General features: G+C 34.5%; 1 protein-coding gene across 4 annotated transcripts in view; it reads left to right on the top strand.

The window, feature by feature from the left end:
* The window catches only part of PCDH9 (protocadherin 9), an 862,890-nt gene extending 847,357 nt beyond the window's left edge, over window positions 1–15,533 (top strand). For all 4 annotated transcript variants that reach the window (XM_069467171.1, XM_069467173.1, XM_069467172.1 and 1 more), the window contains one exon: window positions 13,362–15,533. In XM_069467171.1, the coding sequence (XP_069323272.1) occupies window positions 13,362–13,735 (374 nt within the window). In that variant the 3' untranslated portion in view covers window positions 13,736–15,533. The remainder of the gene's footprint in view (window positions 1–13,361) is intronic.
* Window positions 15,534–15,878: the final 345 nt, after the last annotated feature.

Raw genomic sequence — 15,878 nt, forward strand, 5'->3', positions numbered from 1 at the left:
TTGGTATTTTCAACAGTTCCCTTAGGAGATGTTTCAAAATATAACATTTGATTTCTTCCCATTTTTAGAGTAGTATTTTTTTTATGTACAACTGAGTTTTAGCAATGAATTGCACAATAACATTCTATATGTATTCTAATATGACGTATTAGCCCTTTTTAAAATCATCTATTCCTCTACATTTTATGAAAAGTAATTACATCCTTTATTATTATAAGGCAATATATTTATAGAGTCTAAGCTACTTTTAAAATTTCAGTACATTTGCTAAACAATTTTTTTTTTAAAAAATTCTCCCACTTACTTGAACCTACTTGTAGCAAAGAGCAGGTAGTTATCTGTATCTCATTAGATCTCTGCCTCAGTATAATTGCTAATGATTACTATGGTGTCTTCAGACTTTAAATAATTATTTTGTTATGTATCCTGTGAATCTGGATTTCTGAAGACATCTAAGGAGCTCTGTTGGTTAAAAGAATTACGAACTGTCTGGCACGATTAGGTGGTTAGGTGGGATACAAGAAACAACCTAGTTATGTTTTACGTTGGGGCATTTTCAGTTACTTCAACTCCCAAGTAAGGTAGAATATAAGTGCTTTTGAGTACAGCCATTTTGCCCTTCTTAATACCATTTAGATATTCCAAATATTACTTTAGGAAAATTTTATGCTATGGATTCTTACCGGTGTTTCTCATATACAGGTTAAAAGTGTCATTGTTCTTAACTATTTTCTCAATGTAAATTATTTGCAACATAATATTTTACATATAGTCCTTTTTTTTGTTGTTGTTAGCTCAAGGACATGAGACTCATCACAGACTTCATTTTTTTCTTCCAAATGTACCTAGTAATTATCAACAATGTGCCAGGCCATGGTAACAGATGTTGAGGATGTAGCTATCAAAACGCAAAGTGCTTTTTTGGTGCTTACTCTCTAGTGGGAGAGACAGATGATTACCAAATAAGTACAATGTGAAAGGTAGTGAGTGATGAGTGCTCTCAAGAAAAATAAAGTTGGGTGAGATGATAAAGAGTGACTGAGTAGAAGATATTATTATTTTTCAAGGTGGTCAGGAAATGCCTCTATGAAGAAATGACTTTTGAGGGGACACCTAAATTAGATGAAGCAGTTATCCTAAGGCCAGTTACAATATTCCAGGCATAAATAATAGCAAATCCAAAGATCCTGAGAACAAATTAAGCTTGGTATGTTTAAGGCACAACAAGAAATTCGGTTGTACAGAGTAGGGGAGTACAGAGAGAGAAGTAGGGCATGAGATCAGAGAGTTTGACAGGAACCAGATCACGAGAGGCTCTCTGAGCCATGGAAATCAGTGTGGTTTTACCCATATGTGATGGGAAGCAGGGGAGTAAGGCATCCTGCTTTAAATACTGTGTTAGGCTGAATGATAGTCCCCAAAATATATCAATGTCTACATTTTAGTCCCCGGAACGTGTGGATACGTTACATGACAAACAGGACTTTGCAAATGTGTTTAAGGATCACATTTTGAGATAAGGAGATAGTGGTCCTTCTGAGAGGGGTGCAGCGGGAGGCAGAGGAGAAGGTGATGTGATAATGGAAGTAGAGATTGGAAAGATGTGTTTTGAAGATGGAGAAAGCAGCCCCATGCCAAGGAACATGGATTTTCTCCTCACAATTTCTGGAAGGAACCAGCTCTGTGGACACCTTGACCTTGACTCAGTCAAACTGATTTCAGACTTTTGACCCCCAGAAATGTAAGCAAATAAGTGCATATTGTTTTAAGCCACTAAATTTGTGGTGCTTTGTTACAGTGCTAACAGGAAACGAATACAAGCATGCCACCTCTACTTAGAGATTCGAGAGTACTATGTAGAAACAGTGAGAGAAGTGAGTCTTGTTGAGAGGAGCGTGGGCTGGTGAGTTTGCAGTTGATAAACTAAAGGCTTGCTAAGTGCTTGGCTGTGTGATTCCAGTTAAAGGCAGATGTTTCCTATTGCTGAGTAACAAATTACCACAGATTTAACAGCTTATAGCAACAGAAATTTATCATCTCAGTTTTCATCCATTTATTATTTCATGAGTCTAGGTGGGCTCAATATGCTTAGGGTCTCACAAGGCTGAAATCATGGTATCAGCTGGGCCAGACTCTTACCTGGAGGCCCCAAAGAAGAATCTTCTTCCAGTTCATTCAGATTATTGGAAGAATTCAGTTCCGTATGGTTGTACTGAGATCCCTGTTGTGCTGGCTCCCCACTGTCAGGGTTGCTCTCAGCTATAAGAGGCGGCTCTCAGATACTTTCCATTTGGTCCCTTATATATTTAAAGCCGGTAATCACACGTCAAATCCTTCCTGTGCTTGGAATCTGAGCTCCCATCTGCTACCAGCTGGAGGAAATGCTGTGCTTAGAAAGGGCTTGAGTGATTAAATTAGTCTTGCCCAGGATCTCTTTGGATCAACTAAAGGTCAACTGATTAGTAACTTTATTACATTGACAAAACTCCTTTTGCCATATAATTCAACAACACTGGTGTAATATCTTATCATATTTATAGTCCCAGGAATTATAAAATATTATAAAATATAAAATACTGAGAGGAGGGGCATTTTAGATTTTTTCCCGATAGGTGCCAAAGGTGACTCTAGCTTTTTGTGTTATTTTTTCTTAATTGAACAATCAGGTGATCAGTGTGACATACAAAATAAAATCAGGGAAAGTAGCAGTTTTGCAGAAAGAAAAAAGTGCAAGACTTATGTAACTGGACAATGCCAATTAATAATTCAATGATAATGATAAGTAAGTAGTCAAATATACTGATATGGCCTGTAGAAGAAAGATAAAGGGCTGGATATATAAATTGGGGAAATCACCAGCATAGATATGGCATGTAAGGCCACATAATTATGTCAGCCCACATTGGGGAGTATAGATAAAGAGCACTGAGCATGCCAACATTTAGTGGTCTGGAAAAGGTTGTGGCCCCATCAAAGGAAACTATAGCAGAAAGGCTAGTGATGAACTGGAGAAATCAGGAGAATGTGACAGCACCTGGGTAGCTTGTTAAACGTCAACATTCTTGGACTCCACCCCAAACCTCCTGAGTCAGAATTTCTGTATGGGATCAGCAATGTTTATGTTAAAAATTCCTCAATCTAACCCTGACACAAGATGATTTGCCTGATAACTTTAGTTGTCTACACCACTGGGAAAGGGCAAAATGGAAAGAGATAAGTCCTCAAGGTTCTTGCATCTCAAAGTGGGATTCTTAAACATCATCAGCAGCATCATGTGAGAAATTGTTAGAAATGCAGGAACTGAGGACTCATCTTGACTTGCTGAATCAGAATCTGCATTTTAATGATTTCCCCAGGTGACTCACATGCATATTAACATTTGAGAAGCACTGAGCTAAGATACATTAACTCAAAGTGATGGTAAGACAATCTAGGTGAAAACATACACACGTACAACCACAGTCACAGGGACCATACTGCTGTTTTATTCCATTTTAAAAATAATCCTCCAGACATCTTTTAAAGTATTTAAAGTATTATTATGTCCTTAAATCCTCAATAACTTAGCAAAGTATTTTCCTAAAATTGCCCAATGCCTAAAATCACCTGGGATAAGTCTCCATCCTCTCTGAAGACCATGAGAAGTAGAATTCCTCGTCCAGAGACTAGGAGGGAAATAAATCTGCAGTTGTAAGTGCCCCAGATGAAAATTGTCAGAGACTACCAGGTATGAAAATAAACTTCACCATTTTTTCCTGCCCTGATTCTGATTAAATATCCCTGGAATACAGGAAACAGTGGCCATTGTGCAAAGGCAAATTACTTCACAAGGTTGGATACTCCAGGCTTGGATTCAGACAAGCAACTGCAACTTTTTTTTAAGGGGACAAAAGATTATATAAATTGCTTATTTTTTTTTATCTTGGATTTCAGCCTGAAATCCATCTCTAAAAAAATACTTCATTGCTTAATATCTTAGATCTGCTCTTCAAAATATGTTTCACATCAAACAACGTTTAACAAGTTTGTCTAAGAAACAATGCAAATTGCAAGAAATGGAGAGTAATTCAGGAGATATCAATATATGAATGAGTTTTAAAACAAAAACATCAAATGCGATGAAAAGAAATGAGCTATAGGAGAAAGTAAATATGATCTGCAAAAATGTAAATAAGGTATTTCACATCAAGCAATTTGGTTAAAATTTGAAAGTTAGTTTAAATAATCAATGAAGGTCTGCCTCATTAGGCTATTGTCATTCAATTGATTGCAAGGTAAAATACTAATGAAGAATACATAAAATTATGAGAGACAATTTTCTTTTCAGCAATTAGTTTTAGCAGATGAAAAACAGGCAGCTGAAATTCATACCATACAGAAGAAGGCTGAAGATGTATAAGGAAGTGCTCTTCATTCTTTGTGAGCTATAAAGTCTGTTCAAACAGCAATATCCTCTCTGGCAGAGAATCTGCTGCTTGGTGCAGCCATGTGTTATTGTATTTGGACTGTCTCCATCTGCAAACGTTGACTTTTCATCTGTGACCAGCGAAAAAAAATCTATATGAGGAACCTGTAAAACATTTAATCCCTGTTTACTTGTTAACCAAAGGTTTTGTCAGATCCTAGTGGTGTGGGTTTTTGTGTTTGTTTCTCAAGGTTACTGGAGATGCATTCACAAATGCAGAGCTAAAACTCTGATAAAACCATTAGGTTTTTATTTAGATCTAAAAATATAGTTATTCCAAATATAATTTCACATTCCAAAACCTAAATGCAACCTCAGCAATAATATTCCAGAATAATAGATTTATAATTTCTATGCCTTATCATGGGCTTCTCATTAGTAAAATGAACTAACATTGGAAAGTTTGATTATCAGGTAATACTGATGACAAAACACAGTGATATTTAATTAAGGAATTAAAGAATGTGTAGAGGTCATGAATCAAAATCTAGTTTTTTTCTCTCAATTTATACATGAGAGACTGGGAGCTAGGAAATCTAAAATTGCTTTCTCAAAGTCTATACTAATTTATTGTTCTACTAAAGCTAAAATCTATTTCTCTATTTGCCCTTGCTATAATGATCATGTGACTTGAGATTTCTGGATTGGTTCTGATTTTAGATATTCTATGCCACAATCTTTTGAACCTAACCTGAGCTGAATCAGAAATTGAATATATTAATGACTGAATGGAAAACATTTCTCACTGAAATATACTGAAATTTGCCATATCTATCTTTGGATTTAGGGTGCCCACATAACTGTTCTATACAATTTCATACAAAATCTGAATTACAATGGCAGTGAAACTCAGACCCTCTGGTTGTTTTTCTATATAAGAGCAGAGCAATAACTAAATAACTATATATTCCCATGTGACATTGATTTAAAAGCATCAATTAGGCGTAAAATAAAGAGGTTTGAAGTAGAAATAGTCTCCAAAGGAAATGAGGGCACTGGTGAACAATTTCCGATTTTTCATGTCAACTGTCATATTTGAAACTAATTTTTACCCTGTTTAAATTTTAGGCAAATTAACTGATTTCACTTGTAATAGCAACTGTTCAATAAATGTAGAACATGATGGTGGAATAGCAGATAATAAGCTATCCCAAGTGAATTTGCCTCTGACATTTCTTTGAGGTCCCTCCAGATTTATATAAACCTTTAACTCTCTATTCAAGGTAATCCACACGAAAAAGGTTAAATTGTTACACTTCGTCTCAAAATATATACATATATAAATAAACTGAGGGTTAAAATGAGCTGGTAAAAATACTAAATTTTGTTGTGCTAGTATCCTAGAGACATTAAAATTAATATAAAATGAGAGTGAGAATTTTTTTTTTCCCCGAAATTCTATTATAGGAAGATTGGTTAAGGCCGGGAGCAAGTATGAAAATTAAGATTTTTCTTAGCATATAAACAACAGCAAGTACAAGCAAAATCATAGAGTAAAGGTCTACATAAAAAGGACATTTCTTTAAAACACGATTGTGCCTAAATGTCAGACAAACTACTTTAGCAAATCTAAATCAACGGATGCATCTTTTATTTTAAGGTGTTCAGTGATGCACAAGTCTTTGCATACTATACAATCATGCCAATGTAAAGTCTTGGGGAAATACAGCAAAACTGGAATTTAGGAACAAATGTTCTGCATAAAAGTTGTAATAGATGTTCCTACCACAAAAAGTGCTTTATAAAATGACAGAAGGGTATTACATCAAAGAGGAATTTTTTTCTATAATAAAAATGGAACAAAAGGAAAAATTAAGTGAGATGTGATAAATTTGTCCCAAAGTTATATAAAAATGACTTATTTTACAATTCAATTTTGGCAGTCTGTTGAAATTTATTTACCTAACAGTAAAAATTCTAAGAAAAATTAATTCATAGAAAAGGCCAAAACTTCATATAGTGTGAAGTCAAACCAGAAATGTAAAAAGTTTCATGATTTTTTCTGTTTTTTTCTTAAATACCAGTTTCTAGCTTTGGAATTACAGGGTTTCAAATAATCAGGTTGAAAAGTATCTGGTCAACAGGCCAGAAGCTACTCGTTAATTACAACATTATAGCAGTGAACTAATCAATGAAGTAATGGTTCTGCTTCTGAGTATAATAAAATGACATCAAGGACCACTCAAGTATCCTACCACTTAAATTTTGCTGGAGTTCCATTAATTTGGATTGTTTCACATTTTAAATTTGTGTCTTTAAAAATCAGTCATTTGGGCAGCTTTCTGACAGCTATTAATGCCTAAACCTTTGGAAAATATTTTGTTTGGTTTTGAGTGAGAAGATGAATTGTATGAAGATGAAGAGGGAAATACTTTGACACATGATATAATTATTAACTGAGACAACTTTCCAGAAGCTTGTTATTATGTGCTTTTGTTTTTGATTTCAACATTTAAATGCAGAGACAGATGGCTTGTACGGTCTTACCAGTGCTTGCATTTTTTTACATTTAAAAACAAAGAAAGATAAGCAAACTCATAGATGGAAGATTGTGAAAGGGGAACCAAGAATTTGAGTTTTAAAATAAACCAATAAATGCTTTAGTGTTAAAAAATTATGAGAGAGGATTTTAATTACTTTTAAAAGGAAGGAAATAAATTAGTGTAATGCTGAAATTTATAAGCAGTTTGGAATCCTAATGAGAGTTTTAAACAGATATTTTATGATGTACCACAAACAGGACATTACACAACTTATTAAAAAGTTGGGGACAGCCAACATCATTTTGAATGGGGAAAAATTGAAAGCACTTCCACTTAGAACTGGAACCAGACAGGGCTGCCCACTGTCCCCATTAATTTTCAACATAGTTTTGGAAGTCCTTGCGAGAGCTATCAGGCAAGAAAGCAAAATCAAGGGAATCCAAATAGGGAAAGAAGAGATCAAACTCTCACTTTTTGCTGATGATATGACGTTATATCTGGAAAACCCCCAGGATTCAACCAAGGGACCTGGAATTGATTAACGAATATAGCAAAGTCTCAGGCTACAAAATTAATATACACAAATCTGAGGCATTTATATATGCCAATAACAGTCAATTGGAAAACCAAATTAAAAACTCAATACCCTTCAAAATAGCAACAAAGAAAATAAAATATCTAAGTATATACCTAACTAAAGAGGTAAAGGACCTCTATAAAGAAAACTATGAAACACTGAGAAAAGAAATAGCAGAACTTGCACATAGATGGAAAACTATACCATGCTCGTGGATCGGAAGAATCAACATTGCTAAAATGTCTATACTACCCAAAGTGATTTACAGGTTCAATGCAATCCCTATTAAACTACCAACATCATTCTTAACAGACGTAGAGAAAATAATTATACACTTTGTATGGAATCAGAGAAGACCCCGTATAGCAAAAGCAATTTTAAGCAATAAAAACAAAATGGGAGGTATTAATTTGCCAGACTTCAAACTATACTATAAGACTATGATTCTTAAAACAGCCTGGTACTGGCACAAGTGCAGGGATACAGACCAGTGGAACACAACAGAAAATCCAAATATAGAACCATCCTCATATAGACACCTAATTTTTGACAAAGCAGGAAAGAATATACGCTGGGGACAAGAATCCCTATTCAATAAATGGTGCTGGGAGAATTGGTTAGCCACTTGTAGAAGACTGAAACAGGACCCACAGTTTTCACCTCTCACAAAAATCAAATCACGGTGGATAACAGACTTAAACCTTAGGCGTGATACAATTAGAATTCTAGAAGAAAATGTAGGAAAGACTCTTACAGACATTGGCCTAGGCAAAGAATTTATGAATAAGACCCCCAAGGCAATCACAGCAGCAACAAAAATAAATGAATGGGACATGATTAAATTAAAAAGCTTCTGCACAGCCAAAGAAACAGTCACGAGAATAAACAGACCACCTACAGAATGGGAAAAAATTTTCGCATACTACACATCAGATAAAGGACTGATAACAAGAATCTATTTAGAACTCAGGAAAATCAACAAGAAAAAATCAAACAACCCTATCAAAAAGTGGGCAAATGACATGAATAGAAATTTCTCAAAAGAAGATATAAGAATGGCTAACAAACATATGAAAAAATGCTCAACATCCATAGTCATCAGGGAAATGCAAATCAAAACCACAATGAGATATCACTTAACCTCAGTGAGAATGGCCTTTATCAAAAAAAACCCAAAACAACACATGTTGGCGTGGATGTGGAGAGACAGGAATACTCATACACTGCTGGTGGGACTGCAAACTATCGCAACCCCTGTGGAAAGCATTATGGAGGTATCTTAAACAGATTCAAGTAGACCTGCCATTTGATCCAGCAATCCCATTATTGGGCATATACCCAAAGGAAAAAAGGTCATTCTGTAACAAAGACACATGTACCCGAAGCACAATTCACAATAGCAAAGATGTGGAAACAACCCAAATGTCCATCAATACATGATTGGATTAGTAAACTGTGGTATAGGTATACCATGGAATATTACTCAGCTATAAGGAATAATGAAGATACGACATCTCTATGGTTCCCCTGGAGAGAGTTGGAACCCATTATATCAAGTGAAGTATCCCAAGAATGGAAAAACAAGCATCACATGTACTCACCAGAAAACTGGTTTCCCTGATCATCACCTAAATACACATCTGGGAACTATACCAATCGGATATCAGACTGAGGTGGGGGGTGGGAGGAGGAGATGGGTGTATGCCTACATGAAGAGTGCATTGTGCACCGTTTGGGGAATGGTCACATTGGAAGGTGCTGACTCGGAAAGGGGGGGTGGAGAGGGGAGGGATGTATACCTACATGATGGGTGCAACTGCACACTGTCTGGGGAACGGACACGCCTGGAGCTTTGACTTGGGGGGACAGGCAGTACATGGGCAACGTATGTAACCTGAAATTCTGTATCCCCCATAATAATAAGATGAAATAAAAAAAAAAAGTTGGGAAAACGAAAAAACACACACTTCCATGCTTACACATGCATAAACACACCCACACTCACACCCACACACAAAGATCTCAAAACATCTAATAAGGACCCAACACAGTGACACATGTGATGCATGTTTGGTTTCAATAAATATTTTTTGAGAGGATGTATGAACGAAAATTATAAGTATTCATCAATTAAGACAATTACAGTAATAATAAAAATTATGTTCTGAAGCTAAAGAATTATGGTTTAGTGCCACTGTGTGTGTCCAGCCCAAGGATGGATCTTTACAACTTATACAACAATGGGCTATCTAAAATACTTACCTAGGAATCTATAAAACTTCTATAAATTTATTTACAGATTTTATCAAAATCTGTCAAATTGATTTACAGGAATGAATCATGGAAGTACAATTCTCAATAGCAATTAATATTATTTATTGAAAATAAATTTGTGTTTTGAAAGTTAAAGATTTTATATAGTACACAGAAAATTTAACTGTAAATGTCTTGACAATTATCTATAAGGAAATGTAAGAAATGATATACTTGGAATGAAATCAGTCTGTTATCTTAAAAAGGGAAAAAAACTTCTCTCAATCAGTTAAATTCCTTCCCAACGACACCTTTTGCATCCCTGTCACTTCACTGCTCTTTAGGCAATTTTTTTGTTTCCCAGGATAAATCATGTATCCCTGAGGTAGTGTTGACATCTGTTTTGTTCACAGCTATATTCTTGGTGCCCATCATAGTACCAGCCCATAGTACATGCTCAGTAAATGTTTTTGCAATAAATAATATCAGTTCTGAAATTTTAAAAACTGATAAACTCTATTTCATAAAAATATGTCATTTAATGCTGAAAACCTAAGGTCCACATATTCTTACAGATAAACACACAAACACATCATTCTCAATCCTTGGGTGATATGTCTTAATTTAATAAGATGGCAGGGTATGTTGGATAAGACTAATTTAGAAATAATCTTGTATATTCTCTCTTTTTGATCAGCTCAATAAAAACTTGATTCTAGTGACACTTTTGAGGTAGCTGATAATTTATTTTTTTTTCCTTTGGGGATATCAAAAATAAAAGATATCTTATTAACAATGCCGTAAAGATTAAGAGTTGGCTTATAGGCTTCACGATATGTTACACATCAAATTGGTGATTAACTACTTTATCTCTATTGATGTCTAGAAAGGAGTGAATATGTTTAACAGAGAAGATAAATAATTCATTCATAAACTGTCACAAAGTATTGCTATGCAAAGGAATTTGCTGTTGAGGAAGCTTTTGGCCTAAGGTTTGTGAAATCAGCATCTTCTATTATAATTACTTAAAAATCTGCCTTTAAGCAGGGGATATCTTTAATAATTCTCAGAACATTTTCAACCTCATAAAATTTTAATTAACAATTAACATTGTTCATAGATCACTACTATTGCTTAGCACCGTGAAGAAATCAGAAGACAGATACGCCATTTTTTCCCCATCAATGAATTTTCAATCTAGTTGGGAGAAAACAAAAATAAAAACTTGCAAATGTACTGAACTTCCCCTAAAAAATGAAAATGTCTTTAAAGTAAGCATTGGGGAAGCTCAGTTAGAGAATTTGTTATTCATCAATACAGGAAGCTCTGTGGAAATCTCCATGGTGCATATGACACATGAATTGGTATGTATATGGACGCTTGCTTGTGGTCTCTGGGACACTAGCTGAGCCTTGAAGGAGTCAGTAATTAAAAGAAAACAGGCCAGGTAAAAAACATCTTCTTAGCCTGTGATCTTAATGCAAGCAAGTATGGATTGGTTTTAGCAAAATGTGTTAGCTTTGTGGAATGCAGAGTCACTGAGTACACCAAAGGGAACCTAAAAGTGAGAAATTAGTTTGAACTTTTAAAATGTGGCCAGATTATAGAGGGCAAAGAAAGACTCATAGAAAAGTTTAAATTAAATATCCAAGGAAGTAAGTAATCATTGGAGGTTTGTGAGAGAAATAGTTTTAGGTAATGAATATGTGTTTAAACAAAATATAACTGTTTGCTTTTGAGAGGATGGGAATATGGGTCAGATGGGAAGACATTTTAAGGTTATTCTAAAGAGCAGAACTTTAGATATAAAAATGACTAAAATTTGAGTTTATATGAAATAGTGAGTATTAGCCACATTTTATTTTTCACATTCTTTGTCCATTGTGATATTGCCTGTGGTTTGTTGTCTCAAGACATTGCCATCAACTGCTGCTCATCTCACCAGACATGTTTTCACATACAAGAAATAAGTGGAATATTATTAAGGCAAATAGATATTAATATAAAAAGCCCATAATTATTGGGCATTTAAAAATATTAGTTGTGCTAACTTGGGTTTTAGCAAAGACCTACGTTACAATGATTTAGTTATTGTAATTGTTGACTAAGCAAACTTGCAGGTATGTTTTCTACATTTATTTTTCTGATGGCTCTCTGCTTTTGAAAATGCTTTATGCCTAGGGCATTCTTGCCTATTCACTTAACTTCATTGGTAAAATCAATTCCTAATTTCCAAACTATCACTTATCTCTTGGCTGTTTAATCAAGGGGGAAAAAACAACAATAAAACTCAACTTATTTCTTAACCATTTTGCTTATGTTGCTTTTCAGTAAGAGGCTGATATCCACTTTACACAATAAGAAAAGAGTCTATTTAAGAAATCCTGGATAAAATATATGTTCTAGATTGCCTGTCGGTGAAAAAAATGAAAGATAAATTCTATGATGACTTTCTTCCCACTGAATGTTGGAGTCCATGTGATTCAATTTACAATTTAGATTTAGGTTTATACCTTATAAATTTAGAAAATAGTTCAGCTGGTAGGAACCAAACATTGTCTTTGGATGCAAATGGTTTCTTTATTTACTTAGATTTCACAATGCTTGCAGCTGACCAGATGTGTCTTCAGTAAGATACTTCAGTTAAAATATTTTTTAAAATTAATATATTTAGTTTTTTTAAATGTGACAAAACTATTTCCACATGATTTCATATAGAAAAAAATAACAAGTGTTTATACAGAAACACTTTATGTAACCATTTAGTGTATTTATTTTTAACGATATGTTACAAGTAGTTTTTTTGCTTTTTATTTCAAGGAGTTGTAGCATTTACATATTCTTCAACATTGCACATAAAATTGTTCTACTGCTCATAGTTTACCACAAACATAAACTTTTTCTTGAGAGTTCTTAGAATAAAAATCAATAATAATATGTATTACATGGAAGAATTGATCAAAAATGAAACATAATGGTTATATCTGTTTACTCATACCTTTTTTTGGTCTATCTATCTATCTATCTATCTATGATTTTGGATATAAATACAAACTGAAAAAAGAAGAGATAAATCTTACCTCCATAACAAATTTGATTTCTTTTGTGTTAATCTAAAAATGATGGAGAATATTGTCTTTGAATTGCTTAACTTAATATACTTTTTATGAGAAACTGACATCACTAATGCACTTTTTTTCTAAGGAGATAAATTAAAATTTTTAACTGGTTGGGTATGGGGGGCTTATACCTGTAATCCCAGGACAACACTTTGGGAGGCTGAGGCAGAAAGATAGCTTGAGGCCAGGAGTTAAAGACCAGCCTGGGCAACATAGCAAGCCCCATGTCTATATAAAAAGAAAAAAATAGACAGGCATGGTGGCATACACCGTAGTGCTCCTGTAATCCTCCTTGTACTGGAGAGGTTGAGCTAGAGTATCACTTGAGCCCAGGAGTTTGAGGCTGCAGGGAGTTATGATTGCACCAGTGCACCCTAGCCCTGGCAACAGAGTGAGACCCTGTCTCAGAAAAAAAAATTTAAACACCTTCTTTTCTTGTTTTCTCTGTCTCTTGTGCTCTACAGATGGGCCTCTGGGTCCCCGAGGATTAGCTGAAGCTACAGAGATGTGTACCCAAGAGTGCTTGGTTTTGGGTCACTCAGATAATTGCTGGATGCCTCCTGGCTTGGGTCCATATCAACACCCAAAATCTCCTCTCTCAACTTTTGGACCCCAGAAAGAATGGGTCAAGAAGGACAAGCTTGTGAATGGGCACACCCTGACCAGAGCCTGGAAAGAAGACAGCAACAGGAACCAGTTCAATGACCGTAAGCAGTATGGCTCCAACGAAGGCCATTTCAACAATGGCAGCCACATGACAGACATTCCTCTGGCGAATCTGAAGTCTTACAAGCAAGCGGGAGGTGCTATTGAGAGCCCTAAGGAGCACCAACTCTAAGAAAAGGCTATATGGGACCTAATAACTTTAATCTAAATAGACATGCTAATATTGTGTGTGTCAGAGCTTTATGTATTCAATAGATCTCTACAACTATGCCCCTTCTAGCAGGGATATCCATAACTTTGTGTTAGCACTATGGAGGATATAATGTTTTTCAACATAAGAAAGAAAATAGTTCTACTAGCCATGTGATCTTGTTTACTAGAATTGATTAAACTTTCCAGAGATCTCTCCATTGTGCAAACTTTTTTTTTATTATTGCATTTTATTTTGACCCTGGACTGCTGCTATGAACAATAGAATATGCATTTGGAGAGTAAGAAAGTTACATGGATTAGAGTGACTGACAAACATATCCAGTTAGAAAATTGTGCTCTTTTTGTCATTGATTTGTGCTGGGACCGCTATACTTGACATTATACTTCAAACAAAACTTAAAAAGATAAGCATTAAACCTATTGTGCTGTTAACAACGTTAGTGGACACTTGTTAAGTCAATCAGTGTTAAAGTATTTGTAAATAGAAGCAAATTATTATTAACAACTTTGTGTACTTATAACGTTCACCTAAAAATGTTGTAGCATAATTCTGTGTTTTATGGTTGTTTCTTTTTTTTTTTTTTAATTTACCTCTTTGTTGTTATTTCTTTTAGTGAGGTGTTTCTGGGTTTCTAGTCTGTCTTGACACACATTGTTCAAGGATCTCAAACACTTGTGTTTAAAAAAAGGTTCTGAAATCTTTTTGTATGATAGCTTATGATGCTGGAATTCTGTAAAAAATAAAGATGAAAGAAAAAAAGAAAACCTCGTACCAAAAGAGACTTCTGCAAAAGCTTAGAAATTCAGAACCTATTTTTTTGATATTCTTATTTTCAAAGTAGGCAAAAGCAAAGTCACTTAATTAGTACCATTAAGTGAAAGAGTAATGGGAAAGTGTTATCTGTTAAATGTGATATAATATTCTGTACTTGTCACTTATGCAAAACTAATGTCTCAAAATTAGCATATATGGAAGAAAAATCACTATTCAAAAATAGTTTAAATTTGGCAAATGTGTGTCTACAACTTTGTTGATATGGCAGAGTTTGTGTTGATTCTCATATACAATACTGTTGTTGTAACACAAGTGTTATTAGACCATAGCCACAAAATATTTAATGTGTTGTGCCTTCATGCTGTAACAGAACATTCTCCAGGTAGGGTAGTTGGGGGAAATAAAGGGATAAATCTCTAATTATTGCTGTTTAACTGTTTGTTATCATAGTTGGTCAATGCCTGGCAGGTACCAGCATATTGTCACTTAGGTCAAACCAACAGAGTGACAACTAATGTTAATAAGATCTCAGTTGCACGTGCAAACAAATCCAAATTCGAACATTCTTAGGAGGTTTTTGTTAAGGCATGACAGATGATTTAAACAAATAAATAGCATGCAACACAATGTCTTTATTGAAAGAAGTGAAAGTTATCTTAATGCCACGGTTCACCATCAGTTTAAAAGTAAAAAAAAAAAAAAAAAAAGTAAAAAAAAAAAAAGTTTGCTAATCTGATAGTTAATTTGTTCTTACCAAAAAGTAAAATTACTTTGTAAATAGCAGTTCACATTTTTCCACAGTATAATGGAAAATAATGGGTAGGGGTGCATTGCTTATTGAAGTACATTTTTGTCGGTTTGTGAGGGGTGTTTGATGACTTTGACAGAATAAATATCTAAACAATTATCCTTGTTACTGCTTTGCCAGTTCTACGTTATTTACAGTTATTCAGCTCTTGCAATAAATGTTCTGAATTCCTGATTGTAGTGTGTTAATTCTTGGTCACCCTTCGAAGTGTTTATTTACATTCTAATTGTTGGGTAAATGTATGTTGGTGAACATTTTTATTTATAAATTAAGGAAGATTTGCTGGGGTTTAATACCTATGTTCTGGAAATATGGTTCCAAGTTAAAAGTTCAATTACCCTAATGGTCTACAAAATTCTTTTTTAGGGAAATTCATGGAGAAATCTAGTTCACTTTCTAGTCAAGATTCATACAAGTTTCATAGAAGTGAAATTGCAAGTCAGAAACTGGGCAGGTGGCATTAATTAGTTATTTTCTTAACTCTATGTCTCTTTAATAAGATTTCATGACACAAACTCT

The sequence above is a fragment of the Eulemur rufifrons genome, chromosome 4 (assembly GCF_041146395.1).
Source record: "Eulemur rufifrons isolate Redbay chromosome 4, OSU_ERuf_1, whole genome shotgun sequence".
Lineage (NCBI taxonomy): Eukaryota > Metazoa > Chordata > Mammalia > Primates > Lemuridae > Eulemur > Eulemur rufifrons.